General features: G+C 47.4%; 1 protein-coding gene across 2 annotated transcripts in view; it reads right to left on the bottom strand.

Annotated features, from left to right (window-relative positions):
- LOC144138901 (uncharacterized) overlaps positions 1-13,384 on the bottom strand; it is a 917,654-nt gene that overhangs the window by 211,901 nt on the left and 692,369 nt on the right. For both annotated transcript variants that reach the window (XM_077671409.1, XM_077671410.1), the window contains 2 exons: positions 3,056-4,178; positions 1,030-1,176 (listed from right to left, as the gene is read on the bottom strand). In XM_077671409.1, coding sequence (XP_077527535.1) covers positions 1,030-1,176; positions 3,056-4,178 — 1,270 coding nt within the window. The remainder of the gene's footprint in view (positions 1-1,029; positions 1,177-3,055; positions 4,179-13,384) is intronic.

Below are 13,384 nucleotides of genomic sequence, written 5' to 3'. Positions count from 1 at the left end.
TGGTGGCAAAGTGCGCGTGGCGTCCTGAAGACATCCCGTTATTAGTCCAAATGACTACAGCCCGATATAAGTAGAGGCGTATAAACGTTAAGCGACGCGTCTGCGGTAAGTGCTTTTATAGAAGAAAGGTCCCCAGCATGTCCCAATTGTCCCGAACCACGCTACTTCAGAACATTGTAGTTTTTTCTCCTGCCTTATTGCAGTGCCGTTCAACATCTTCCCCACCCTTCTCCTTCAACGTGGTGGACTCTGCTAGCCTCGGAGCAGCTGACGGGCCAGTTGGCGTTGGTGAACCTGACTTGGAACATTCTCGACGCCTAATGTTGCGTCCGAATAAAGTTTTCCCCTCGTCCTCCTCCTCCTTATTAATATAGTGAGAAATTCAAGGTTCTATGCATCTGTGTAGAGCATTTAAAGACTCTGTGGGTTAAATGGGTATACACAGATCAAAATTTATCAGGAAGGGGCTGGCACAGAGGAACAGGGGTGTTCAATGAATTATTTCATATACGTAGCACTAAACATAGATCCCTGATGATTTCCACATGTGTTGACCCATAAAACCCACACACATATTAATAGCCCACGTACGAGGACGCGGGTTCGGTTCCCGGCCGCAGCGGCCGCTTTTCTGATGGAGGCAAAAAGCAAAAACGCTGGTGTGTTGAGATTTCGGCACACTTTATCAAGATCCCCAGCTGGTCAAAATTAATCCGGAGCCCTCCACTACGGCGCGCCTCATCGCCTGAGTTGCCTCGGCGTGTTGAACCCCAATAACCAATCAATCAATGGCCCGCGTGTTTTCTTGTTGCATCGCAATGCTACTAATTGACCTGAACTAAGCGCTGGTTGTTGAGCCGCTGCACATATCTAATCTCAGGCTCTGAAGTCTACCATGTTGATATCAATTTTTAAAAAGCCACAAGGAAGAAATGCAGCTATCTGTGCACTTGATATTTGTTCAGGAACTCAGAGCCGTCACTGAAGCAAATCGGGCAGCACTGACTCTCCTACTACTCACACACTTGCCTGGAAGCCCGAGAGGAAGACGTAGTCCGAGTTGGAGGCGTACGACGGCGGCGACCCGTTGAGCATGGTTCGCGTCCCGTAGATGCGTTCCCTCATGTTCCCCAGTGCTGGGGAGCCGCCGGCGCCGAATGCGGCCTGCGTGCAGGTCTGCAGCGTGAGCAAAATGTCCCGCGTTGGCAAATATCATTACAACGCGATCTGGAGAGTAGACAATTCGCATGGCAAACATTATTACAATGTAAAATTGCACCTTGAGGTCGGTGTATTTGCATTATCGTGTTTTTTTTTTTACACAACAGAACGTATTTTGTGAATCGTCATCACCATCCTCCTATGCCCATTTCAGGACGAAGCCCTCTCCCATAGACTTCTAATTATGCCTGTCCAGCGCCGCACGAGTCCATTTTCCCCCCAAATTATCTTACTTCGTCCCTTATAATCTGCGTTCAGTTAATAATCAGTTAATAATCTGCATTCATTTCTAGTGCATTCGGGGAGCCGCAGTTCAGTGAAGTGAGAGAGAGAGAGAGAGAGAGAGAGAGCGATCTTTAATGATGTCGGGCGATGTTAGCTGGGCTAAAATGCCTAACTTGCTACGCCAGTTGATGACGTGATGAAGATGATGGCGATGATGTTCAAGAAGTTGATGCGTACATATACGGCGAGTTATTCACAGCGACTGGTCTAGACCTGTGTGTTGCAGGTACTCTATCAGAGCTTTGGTAGCCCGTAAAGCACGTGAGAAAGCTCACGCTTGCCACACAGAAAACAATTCCGCTACCAAGTTTCTTTCCAAATGCGCACATAACCGACCGAAACTTGAGGATTTGTGCAAAGCACAATTGGAAGAAGGCTCTAGTCATCGTCAAGCAACAAAAGACGGGAACGAGATGACAAAACGCAGACGTAAAAGCACAGGAAACGGTCCTTGTGTGTAGCAGAAACTTGTCCGTAAAGCCATAGGGACAAATTAAAAGCTAAGAGTACGGCAAGGAAGCTGTGGTGAGGACACGGAACGGGGGATAGAGATGGTGAGAAGCGTACAGAAGCAGAGAGAAGCACATAATTCGGCGAAGGGATGAAATCTAGCACTTCGAGTTCGGTTAACTCAGGAAACGAGCTGTAGGAAGTCATTCGGAAGAAATTCGGCGGAAAAACAATGGGTCACCATGACCATTAATCACCCCTGTACAACACGACATAGACTTTTGAGCTGTTAATCACAGAGTGGGTGCCCGCCTATGCACAGCGTAACAGTTCATAATAGTCACTGTTTTATCTTCGGAAGCTGACCTTGCGCTATCGTACGCTCCAGCGCATATGTATACACATATCAATAAGCCCGTGACTTTCGTAAGCTGCCACCCTGTAAGTCGGCTGCCACCCGTTTCTTTGCTGTTTACACTTTGATATCTGTATGCGTCCTCAGCCGTGTCAAAGGGTGAATGGCTATAGTAACTGATTAGCGGTCACGTCTGTTTTTAGCACTCTGCCGTAACAAACATTACGACAGACAGACTTCGTAGTCTGCTTTCGGGACCGAGCCAATGTGCGACATCCCCACGACTAGGTTTTCCTGCTTCATTAATTCGATACACAAAATACCTTTCCCTGTCGCCTATAGTTTTCCTTGCTGTATGATGGCGAAAGCCACGCTGTTGTAATCCAGAAAAAAAAAATCTTCAACGGCAACGATTAACTCATCACAACAATCCTCAAACAGCTCCGAATTTTGTGTCGTGCATCTGACAATGCACGATTTATTATTTTCTTGCAAAAGCTGCGCACCGACACCAAGAAATAGCAATGCAGTGAAAGAATTCGCTCTCCACACGTCCATCACTGAATTCAAAGCGTGTTGTGCCGAAGTGACTGTAATGACAGTTTGACTCAACATTTTTCCGTTATCTATGTTCTGGAAGATTGAGAGATAAGACATTACTACCTACAATTTTTTTGCGCTGTGCAATACTGCTTCATTCGTTAGGATGTTTACTAAACCCGATTAAAAGGCACAGAAGGCTACCTGGATGTACTGCTTGGCATGTTTTCCCGAAGACCTGCCCAGGGAGCAATACTCCGAGTCCGAGTGGGCCGACACGAACATGTCGTTGACACCTCCTCCAGTCTGCGTGCTTCCGGACACCTTGGCCTTGCGCTCCAGGGAAGACCGGCTGCTTCCGCGCGGAAGTTCGCCCGTCCTCGTCAGGCTTGAAGTCCGGCTGTGGTCGAGTTCCGACGAGCCGTCCTTCTTGCTCTGCGAGCTACTGCCACTCCGACAGCTTCCGGACGAGGCGGTGCTGGAAGGGCGCTTTCCGGTCACCATGCACCCCGATGGTCCCGACGCGGGGACGTTGGGCGAACGGCCCGAAAGCTTCCGATTGGTCACCACGACGGCCGCCGAGGCGTACTCGATGCCGGAAGACCTGACGGGCGTTCCACCTGCAGCGCCTGCGGAAGACGTTCGCATCTTGTCCAGAGCCAAGTCGCTTCCGATCATGGCAGTGTCAGCTGAGAAGGACCTCATCTTCGTCTCTCCGGCCCCAGACGAAGAGGAGCCGATCCTGGACTTGGCGGCCTTGGAGTGCACGACGTCGTGCCGATTGCTGTCCGTGGACTTGCTCGGCTTGCCCGACGCCTGTCCGGCGCTTCTCTTGCTTTCCTTGGACTTCAACGACTCCGTAGAATTTGTCCTGGACTGCTGGTGCTGGATCTCTTGTTGCTGCACGTACTTCTTCCAGTTGGCCGTCGAAGACTGAAGATGAGGAGACGCGGCACCACCTTGCTGGAGTAGCGCGCTGGAGTCCGTCTGCATGGAACTGTCCGTCTTCTTGACGTTGGCGTTACGGCTTCGCATGGACGTGGTGGTGGGAAGAAGGCCACCAGCACCGCCTCCTACGATGGCCCCAGAAGCGGACGCGGGCGAGTGGTGGTGCTGTTCGGCCTTTCGGGATGCGGATGACCTGTCTGGCATGCCCTTGTTGCACGAGGCCGAGGTGGCTGCAGGCGCCATGCCCGGGTGGTGCGGACGGCGCTTGAGGCATCCGTAGGGGTCCGAGCTCAGCGACGAGTCCGTCAGGTTGTCATTGGTGCTGAGCTCGGCAAAGGTGTCGCTCAGACCGCTGCTGATAGAGCTGCTGTCGTCGAAACTGCGAGTGCAAGAAAGTATGGAGAAACATTGACTGATTACTTAAATGGGGTATTAAACAGGAACGAAATGCAATGAGCAGACCTAAGAGGGAAACCCTTTAACATATCTCGTGTTTTGCAGAGGATCGGTGCCGAACGAATGTGGTCATAGATTGGCGACACACAGGATGATTTTTGTCGGCTTGTTCACTGAGAGAAAGGTTACATTGCCACCTTTGCAGCATCGTAAGGGTTTGAAAAATGCTAGCCCTAATTCGTGTTGCTGCTCGCAAGCTGTCAGTTTCAACACTGATGCAATAACAGAGCAGAAGTAAGCTTACAGCGAGCTTGTGAATTTCTGCGAAATGAAACGGGATCGCATGGACCCCTGGCCATACGAGCCTGCGGGGCAACCATAAGCGACACATGCCTTGGCTTGATATCATCCACACCGGGCAGTTCTCTCTGAGTACATCGCGCTGCTTTAGGACTAAACAACGAACAGTACCAAGCACACACAAGAAGATGGGTGAAACGTCCTGTGCGTATTCAGACAACAAAGCGTCGCAACACTTTTCTCGACAACATTGCCCGCAATTAGGTCCTTACTATCGTGTAGTAGTTGCATACATGGACACAGCAGTGCGGCCCTAGACGTGCAGCGTATGGTGGTCTAGAGGGCCCATCTTACCAGCAATAACCAGGATACATATATAGTCTAGACTGAGGCACCTCTTACAAGAGAGCGCCCAGATATTACGTATGCTGTTCCAGTAAAGTGCAATCAATCAATCAATCAATCAATCAATCAATCAATCAATCAATCAATCAATCAATCAATCAATCAATCAATCAATCAATCAATCAATCAATCAATCAATCAATCAATCAATCAATCAACAAACAAATAAATAAATCAGTCATTCAATCAAATTATTGATTAATTAATTATGCCAGGCACCAAAATGCGACAAAACCTTCACAAAGACCACTTTTGTATACGACAAGAGCTACGAATACAGCTACACAGTGCATCCTTACAGTCACGTTTGTAGTAGCTATAGGGAGTCGGTGAAGAAAGTACTCACGGCGTAGCATGCACACTTAAATGGAGTTTAGAAATACAAATTTCCAGACCTTTTGCGGTTTATAGCATAGAGAAATCGTCGAGGCAATTTGCGAGAAACAATCAGCAGCTTTGTGCATCCGCTCGCGCTAATAAAGTTCTTACAGGCGAGGAACGAGTAAAAAATGTTTTTGTTCTGCTGCGGCATTCACGAAGCTATCGATTTACTTGGATTCCTATCCAAACCGTGCGAGTAGGCAGACCCCTAAAGGGGTGAAGATTAAGCAAGCCGACCGATTTTTCGGACCTTCAGGGAACGGAAAATAGTGTCCGAAAAATCCATGTGCCGTTACTCCTATAGGACAACTCGCAGTTCCTAGGGAAAGTCCGAAATATCCAGAAAGACCGAATTTCTGGAGTCCGAGAAAACGGTCGGCTACTGTACAATGGCAGAAAAGCGTCAAGGATATCCGACAGATACGGAAGACGTTCGCAAGTTCATTTGTGCATCAACTAAAAGCAGCGCGTTAAACACGCCGCCTATATACTCAGTGACATTTCAACGCTACTGGACAACGAAATGTGTTGCAGAGGCGACGTTGGATTTTTCATTACTGAAAAAAATTGCCTCCACATTTCCCGACTGTGCTTGCAGGAATCAGCACCTGAATTTCAGGTACGGAACGTATGACCGCGGAAATAAAGAACGGCGCTCATTGACGTTTGTCCCCCAAGAAATCACCTGAATTTAATAATTGCACACCGCGTGCCTACCTCGTGCTCGTATTCTCCTGGGCCAAGAACATTTTTCACCCATTGCGTCATCGTGATTATAAGGCACGCCACCTATTCGCCCAAGAGTTGGAAAAAGAGAAATGTTGGCTTGCGGTCATTTCGACATCCTCGTATAAGTAAAGTGCAAACGGTAGGGAAAATAAAATTAAAAAAAGCAGCATAATAGCAATCATAAAGTTCAAAGCCTGGAAGTATTTATTTTTCAGCCACACCAAGAACGTATAATGCGATTTTAACAATTGCGAAAGATTATACGTCATTATAAACGAATTGGCGTGAAAAATTGCCAGCCTCGATGCCTCGTCGAAAGGTCAAACCACCACGCTGTGTGGCGACAGACCTCGTTACTTTTTTTTTGGCAAGGACAAGAAAGAAAAAAATATGAACAGGCAGTGCTGCTAAAAGACATATGACCTGTCTACCGGTGGAGAGAGCATGGTCGGGCAGGAACCCAGAAAAATGATAATTCTATGGCCGCACAAAAATAGCGATTCCATTTTTTATCCGGGTGCTAACGCCGTGGCGCGTTGCTATAGAAAACAAACATAAAAAACAAATCGAGTTTATTTTTTATTCTTTTTTTGTTGAAGAGAAACGCCTCTACGTGACGGCACAGCAAGATCTTTTGCGCATGCTCATATGAGTAGTTGATGCTTGTAAAAAAATTGGGAAAGCAAACGCGCATGCAAGAATAATGCAATGATATAGAAGAAAGCGTCGGTTGTGAACCAGCGACAAAAAAAGCATCGTGCCCCAACAGTACCATTAGGTACCGTATATCAAACGGACTTGGAGGAGTCAAGAGTTCGTGCTCGCCAGCGAACCGAACCTTTCTGAGGCGGCTGAAACTAAATAATAAGGCTACGGAAGTCAAATCGATTTCATGAAACGTAGTTAAACTTTACAATGAACCACGTTGTATCACACCAATCACGATATCAACTACCACAAGCTGACAGTTTAGGTATTACAATTATTACTGTTAACTATACAATGGAACGAATTTACCGTTGCTTTAAAACGAGTTCGTAGATATCGATGTGCTGTTGGAAGGGAAAAAATGGTAACCTGAACACAAAAATTCTGATTTTTTTTTCGTGCCCGCCGCAGTGGCTCAGTGGCTAAGGCGTTGTGCTGCTCCGCCCATGGACGCGGGTGCGATCCCGGCCGCGGTGGTCGCTTTAAAGATGGAGGCGAAAAGTGAAAACAGCCGCGTGTGGAGGTTTCGGCGCACCTTAAAGATCCCCAAGCGGTCAAAATTAATCCCGAGCACTCCACTACGGCGCGCCTCATAACCAAGGTGTAGCATAGGCGCGTTAAACACCATAAGTTTTCTTTTAAGTGCAGAGCACTTTAGTGCTCGCCTTGTCGTAGCTCGCTCGTTGGATCCAAGTAGAGCCACACGGCGTTCCGTCGTAGCGGCTGTCGTCGCGGCGGAACCCGGAGGCTACGAAAGCTAAGCGGTTTATATAGTCATAGGCGTTCGAAACTCGTGAACCGCAGGCGCTTGCCATATCATCTCCCCGTTGTTTAGCGCAAAGAAAACTGTAGGTAGATTTGAGGCAAAATATACGTAATTAACAGCCATCGCCCGCGTTCATTTAGTTAGGAACGCTCCTTGGGTTGATTTTTTTTACGATAGTAAGCGAAAAAAAGTGGCAGTGCAACGCCGGCACGTGCGGGAGGAAAAGCAAGCACAAAAAAAATCACGCCATATCCACGGAATGAATGATGATAAGTGGGGCGAAGCTCGAGAGGGGGAGATCATCGGTAACCGTAACTCTCCCGTGAAAGTTCACCCGTTACATCATTAAGAAAGACGTAAGACTGTGTGCGTACATTGTACAAATCAACTTTTATTTTCGGAGTCAATGCTCCCAGGCCCAGACCTGGTGAAAGACCCCGCGCCATCGAGGACTACCCCGCACCTGCACTACAATTTGTCACGTAGGATGGGACACAACGGTAAAGCAAGAACTTTTATTTAGGGCGAACTTGTGCCCGAACAAGACGAGAGGAAACGAGCGAAGATCCTTGCGTCTCGTTCGATCTCCGAGAACGACTGCCTGCGTTCGTGGCGTGATCTCTTGCGTGATCTCCCCCTCGCAGTGCACGTGCGCTCGCGCCTCCGTTGGCGAACACAGACAAGCTCGCGCTCCCGGTGCCGAGTTTGCGCTGCGGGTTGCAGCCGGTTCTTGCGCGTGCAACGCGGCCCACTTTGCGACATCTCCGAAAGCATGCGGCGGTCACGTACCACGAGACACAAGGGATGGACAGACCCATGACTTAAGGAGCTTCGCCCCCAAAAAGAACAGAACCCCCGCTGACGCAGTTTCAGGCAGGCGGCGCGCGAGCACTGCGAAGGCGGGAAATTTGAATTGCATCGGTTGGTAGTAGTGAGCGGATAACGGCGGTACAGCCAATTATGGCGAATCACTGATCTGCAGTTCCGTCAGCTTTCACACTGAGTGGAACGGCTTTAATTTTCATAATTTCTCTCATGCCGTTATCAAAAGGCATTTACGACGACGAACCCACTTCTGGCATGAAAAAGCACGTACCAAACGGAAGTGCACACAACTCAAAACAATCCGGCTACATGGCGCTGTGTGTTCGTTATCGGACATGCATTAAACACGTCTACATTCCATTTGCTGCTGACTGAACATTTCGTGAAGTGGAACGTTACTGTTGCAATACGAGAAGACAACGGCGTGTTCTTGACGAGGTGATCTATACTCGGTGACAACTGAAGAACGGCACCGATGATTTCTGATGATTTCTATTGATTTCCCCTTTGTATCGGGGCGATGACATGTCATCTTACCAAAAAGGACTAATATACCAACGTTTTACACTATTGGTTTAATACTAGCGCTGCTTAGGGCAGGCACAAAAGCTTATAAGGCACAAAATACTTTTTTTTTTCTGTTACAGGTGGTAACTGGAAAGCAGGTGCTTACAGGTGGTAACCGGAAGTTGCCGCTGTGCCTTATCACCGTTGCCGGATGTTTCTCCGCGCGGCGCAAGTAGGGCGTTACTGGGAATATTTTGAGCATGGCGTGAGCCGTTCCCGTGATTTTTTGGACTTAATGTGCTTATAAACGACTCCAGTGACGACAATCAAACTGCATGAGGCAAGGCAGATGATATCACGCATTCATAGCAAACCCTTTTCAAAACGCGTGCGCACTGACGTCACGGGTCCGACGCTTTGGCGGAGTGATACACTACATGAGGTGGTGCCGTTCTTGAGGATAAGGTGATAGAAACCAAACAAATACCAGAGGACTGGTTAGAAAGTAGGATGAATTTAATATATAAAGGCAGAGGAGACAAAGCCAGTATTGATTCATACAGACCACTCACAGTAACGTCAGTGGTGTATAGATTCGTAATGCAGGCGATAAAATCAGAAATTCAAGCATGGATGGAAGAAAATGAAATACTTGGGGAACTGCAGAATGGATTTAGACAAGACAGGCGACTGGATGACAATCTGTTCGTGATAACACAATGCATTGAAATTGCGAAAGCACAGAATAGACCACTATGGATTACGTTCTTGGACATTAAAGGGGCATATGACAACGTAAACAGAGAACGGCTGTGGAGAATGTTGAAACTCCAGGGATTAGATGACGAGTTAGTACAGTTCCTTATAGCAATCTATAAAGACAATAGAGTGCACCTTACTTGGGAAGGACAGAAATGCGCCCAGCAGGTCAACATCCATCGGGGACTGAAACAGGGATGCCCTTTGAGCCCAATACTGTTCATGCTTTACATGGCAGGGTTAGAAAAGAAACTGGAGGAAAGTCAAGTAGGGTTTAGCCTAACCCATATGCGGCAAGGCGAAGTGGTACAACAGCATATTCCGGGAATGTTATTCGCAGACGACATTGTTCTTTTAGCTGATAACCAAACCGATATGCAGCGGCTAATAAATATTTGCGGCCAGGAAGCCACTGACCTCGGATCAAATTTCAGTTCAGAAAAATCAGGAATAATGGTTTCCAATGACGCTACCACCGACGTAGTGTCTATCCAGCAAGGCGAATTACCTAGAGTGAAGGAATATAAATATTTGGGAGTGTGGATAAACGATGGGGATAACTACTTAAGTACTCACGAGGAGCAACTTAAGGTTAAGGGAAAGCGAAACGCAGCTATAATGAAGCATAGAGCTCTGTGGGGGTATAACAAATATGAAGTAGTAAGATGAATGTGGAAAGGAGTAATGGTTCCGGGTCTCACGTTTGCGAATGCTGTACTCTGCTTAAAATCAGACGTTCTATCAGGCCTTGAAGTAAACCAGAGAACGGTAGGACGTTTGGCCTTAGGCGCGCATGGAAAAACAACTAACGAAGCAGTTCAGGGAGACATGGGCTGGGCGTCGTTTGAAGTTAGAGAAGCTCAGAGTAAAATATGCTTTGAGATGAGGTTGAGGGCAATGGATCAACGAAGGTGGGCAGCTAAGGTTTTTAGGTACCTATACTTGAAAAGTGTGGACACGCAGTGGTTAAGAAAGACTAGAAGGCTAACGATGAAATACGGAAAGAACAGTGGGGAATCCAAAACAGCCAAGGTAACCAAAAAAGAGGCAAGGCAGATTGAAACGAATAAATGGAAGGAAAAAATGGAAGCTAAAACGTCGTTAGAGATGTACAGGGCTGAGAAGATGAACATCAGAAAGGAAAATTTCTACGATAATTCCCAGGGCAGTGCTTTGCTTTTTGAGGCTAGAGCAGGTTGCCTGCGAACTAAGAGTTTTGTGGGGAAGTATTCACAAAATGATGGGGTATGCGTGGTCTGCGGAAAAGAAACAGAAACTATGCGGCACATCGTGTTAGAATGTGAGAGTATCCATCCAAATCTACATGAAGGGAATATTGGGCTTTCAGAACCCCTAGGATTTAAGGGTATCACAGAGGAAGTTAACTTCAAGGCTGTCGAGGGGACGAAAAGAAGATTAGAATGCTGGTGGACGAAAAGCAGAGAGGTTAATATTGCCTAGGACAGTTACCACCTGTAACAGAAAAAAAAAGTATTTTGTGCCTAATAAGCTTTTTGTGCCTGCCCTAAGCAGCGCTAGTATTGAACCAAAAGTGTAAAACATATGTATATTAGTCCTTTTTGGTAAGATGACATGTCATCACCTCGATACAAAGGGGAAACCAATAGAAATCATCATCATCATCGGCGCCGCTCTTAAGTTGTCACCGAGTATAGCAGTTCACGTATTGTTTAATCCACCATACGCTGAAGTAGCTACGGAATCTATAGCGACGAACGTAAGCAGAGCACAAAGCACTGCAACGTACAGGAGACCTGGTAAGGCTAAGGCAGACGGTGCAACACAATGGACATTTTACAGTGCCGGCCCACCTAGCGGCCGCTATGTGCCCTAAAGGCGTGTGCCTTAAAGATCCCGTAGTCAAGTGCACCATACATCTTTGCCGCTTCACCCCTCGCTATTCCCCTACGGTCCTTTCACGTGAAGGGCACGGACGCAAGTTCTCTGCGTGGTATACGAAACAGGCCCGAACGTGGGGGTTCCTTGAAAAGTCGCTCCTCGGGCGAATTCAGCCTCCCTTTCGTATAACCGTTCTTAAAGACGATAGTCTTTCGTGGGCTACTTGAGCCCAGAAATTTTGGACTGTCTGTATGTCTGTCTGTCTGCCTGTCACTCGATTCAGCCACCCGGCCAAAGTGAAACAAAATCTCCGCAATGGTTTTATGTACTCACAGCCAAATCTATACGTCCAAGTCCGGTGTCAATGTTCATAGTTGTCAACATTATTGAGCAAGAACAAGATGTTACGCAAGCATAAGGCAGAACATCAATACATAAGTGATATTTATAGTGTTCCTTCATAAAAAAAAATCACAGATGCTTGCGAAATGAAATACTACACCCACTGCAGAAAAAAAAATTCACTCTGTCGCCCGCGCCACTATAGCTTCTGTCGGCATTTTAAGAAATCAAGCTGCAACAGTTAACCCAACGAAAGGTCCCACTAGATCGGTTCCACGTTCTCCTTGGAACGCATGTGGTGGAGGGCAACGTGGTTCTGTAAACGTTGAAGCAGGGCGCCTCGATTCACGCGCGTCTCCACCGTACGGCAGCGCTGGCATCGAAGCACCTGCCCTGGAGCAGGGGAACGCGGTAAATTTAAACAGGCTTGAGCAAACTTTTAACGTGTTTACTGTGGAAACAGCGCGACGCAAGAGGAACAACATGAGAAGTGAGCGGGGAAGCGAAGGGAGGCATTTACTTGGCAAATGTCGACAAAGACTATCGTCTTTTGTCGACATTTGCAACGAAAGGAGCAGATACGCGGCCAATTTTCTCCTTTGTTTTTTTTCGGAGCGCGGAAGCCCATCCGACGGGGCCTGTTGTTCTCAGCACAATATTGAAGTAAACAGGCTTAAGCTGCAGTGTGCGAAACGCCTTTCCCGTTATTTTTCTATTGTTTCCTTTACTCCTTGGCCAGCAGCTATGTTCCCGCAGCGTGGTCCGGCTCAAATGCGTTTGCCCCTTTTTTTCGTAAGCATTGTTTTGTGTGCGTGCACGTACGAATTCACCGCGAGCTGGCGAAAAAGCGAGGATAAAAAAAAAAGTAGCGCTCCTAGAAACCAGTCGTACAACCACCGAAGTGGCACGCTAAGAAAGCTCCCGTTTGTTTACACTGCCCGAGGCGTCTGCCGAGAATTGCGAACCCGCAGCGCGGCGGTGCTGGGTACGAGAGGGGCGCATGCGCAGGATGCTGCTGGAAAACGGTCGAGACGGGCAGCCACCGCCCTGGGGGTTCCCGACCATCTGTTATTGCCTTAGGTACAGGCCATGGAAAACACCGCTTCGATCTTCAACAGTTCGCTCAAATCTGCTTGGTCTCTAAGGTATACTTGTTTCAGTCATGAACCATTTTCAACTAGCCCGGCTTTCCACTTTGCTTGTTTCATTCCTTTGGTGCCGTACTGATATTAGCACGGTTCATACGCTTCAAAATTGCATGTGCAAGATCAAGATCAAATATCTGCCAGATTCAATACCTAGTGACTAGATATAGATGCAAAATTAGCTGATTATAGTAAAATTTGGACATGCCGGATTGGAAGGGGATCAGAAAATAGTTTTATATAATGAACGTTTCCGCATAACCAGTGACACAGTGTACGCAGCAGTATAATTCAATGAGATATACCGTTCGATATGGGCAACAATTTGAATTATCGAAGTCCGGTCAATGCACATTCGGCTGCACTATGAATCACTAAAACAACAACAACAACGAAAAATAATTACGATACCTATTACCTGGTTGCCATAAGTGTCGCATCACCGTAAGGCAGAAAAAATAC

This window comes from Haemaphysalis longicornis, unplaced genomic scaffold (assembly GCF_048455015.1).
Source record: "Haemaphysalis longicornis isolate Haplotype H1 unplaced genomic scaffold, Haemaphysalis longicornis Haplotype H1 scaffold_5, whole genome shotgun sequence".
NCBI lineage: Eukaryota > Metazoa > Arthropoda > Arachnida > Ixodida > Ixodidae > Haemaphysalis > Haemaphysalis longicornis.
This window is presented reverse-complemented; position numbering and strand designations above follow the sequence as displayed.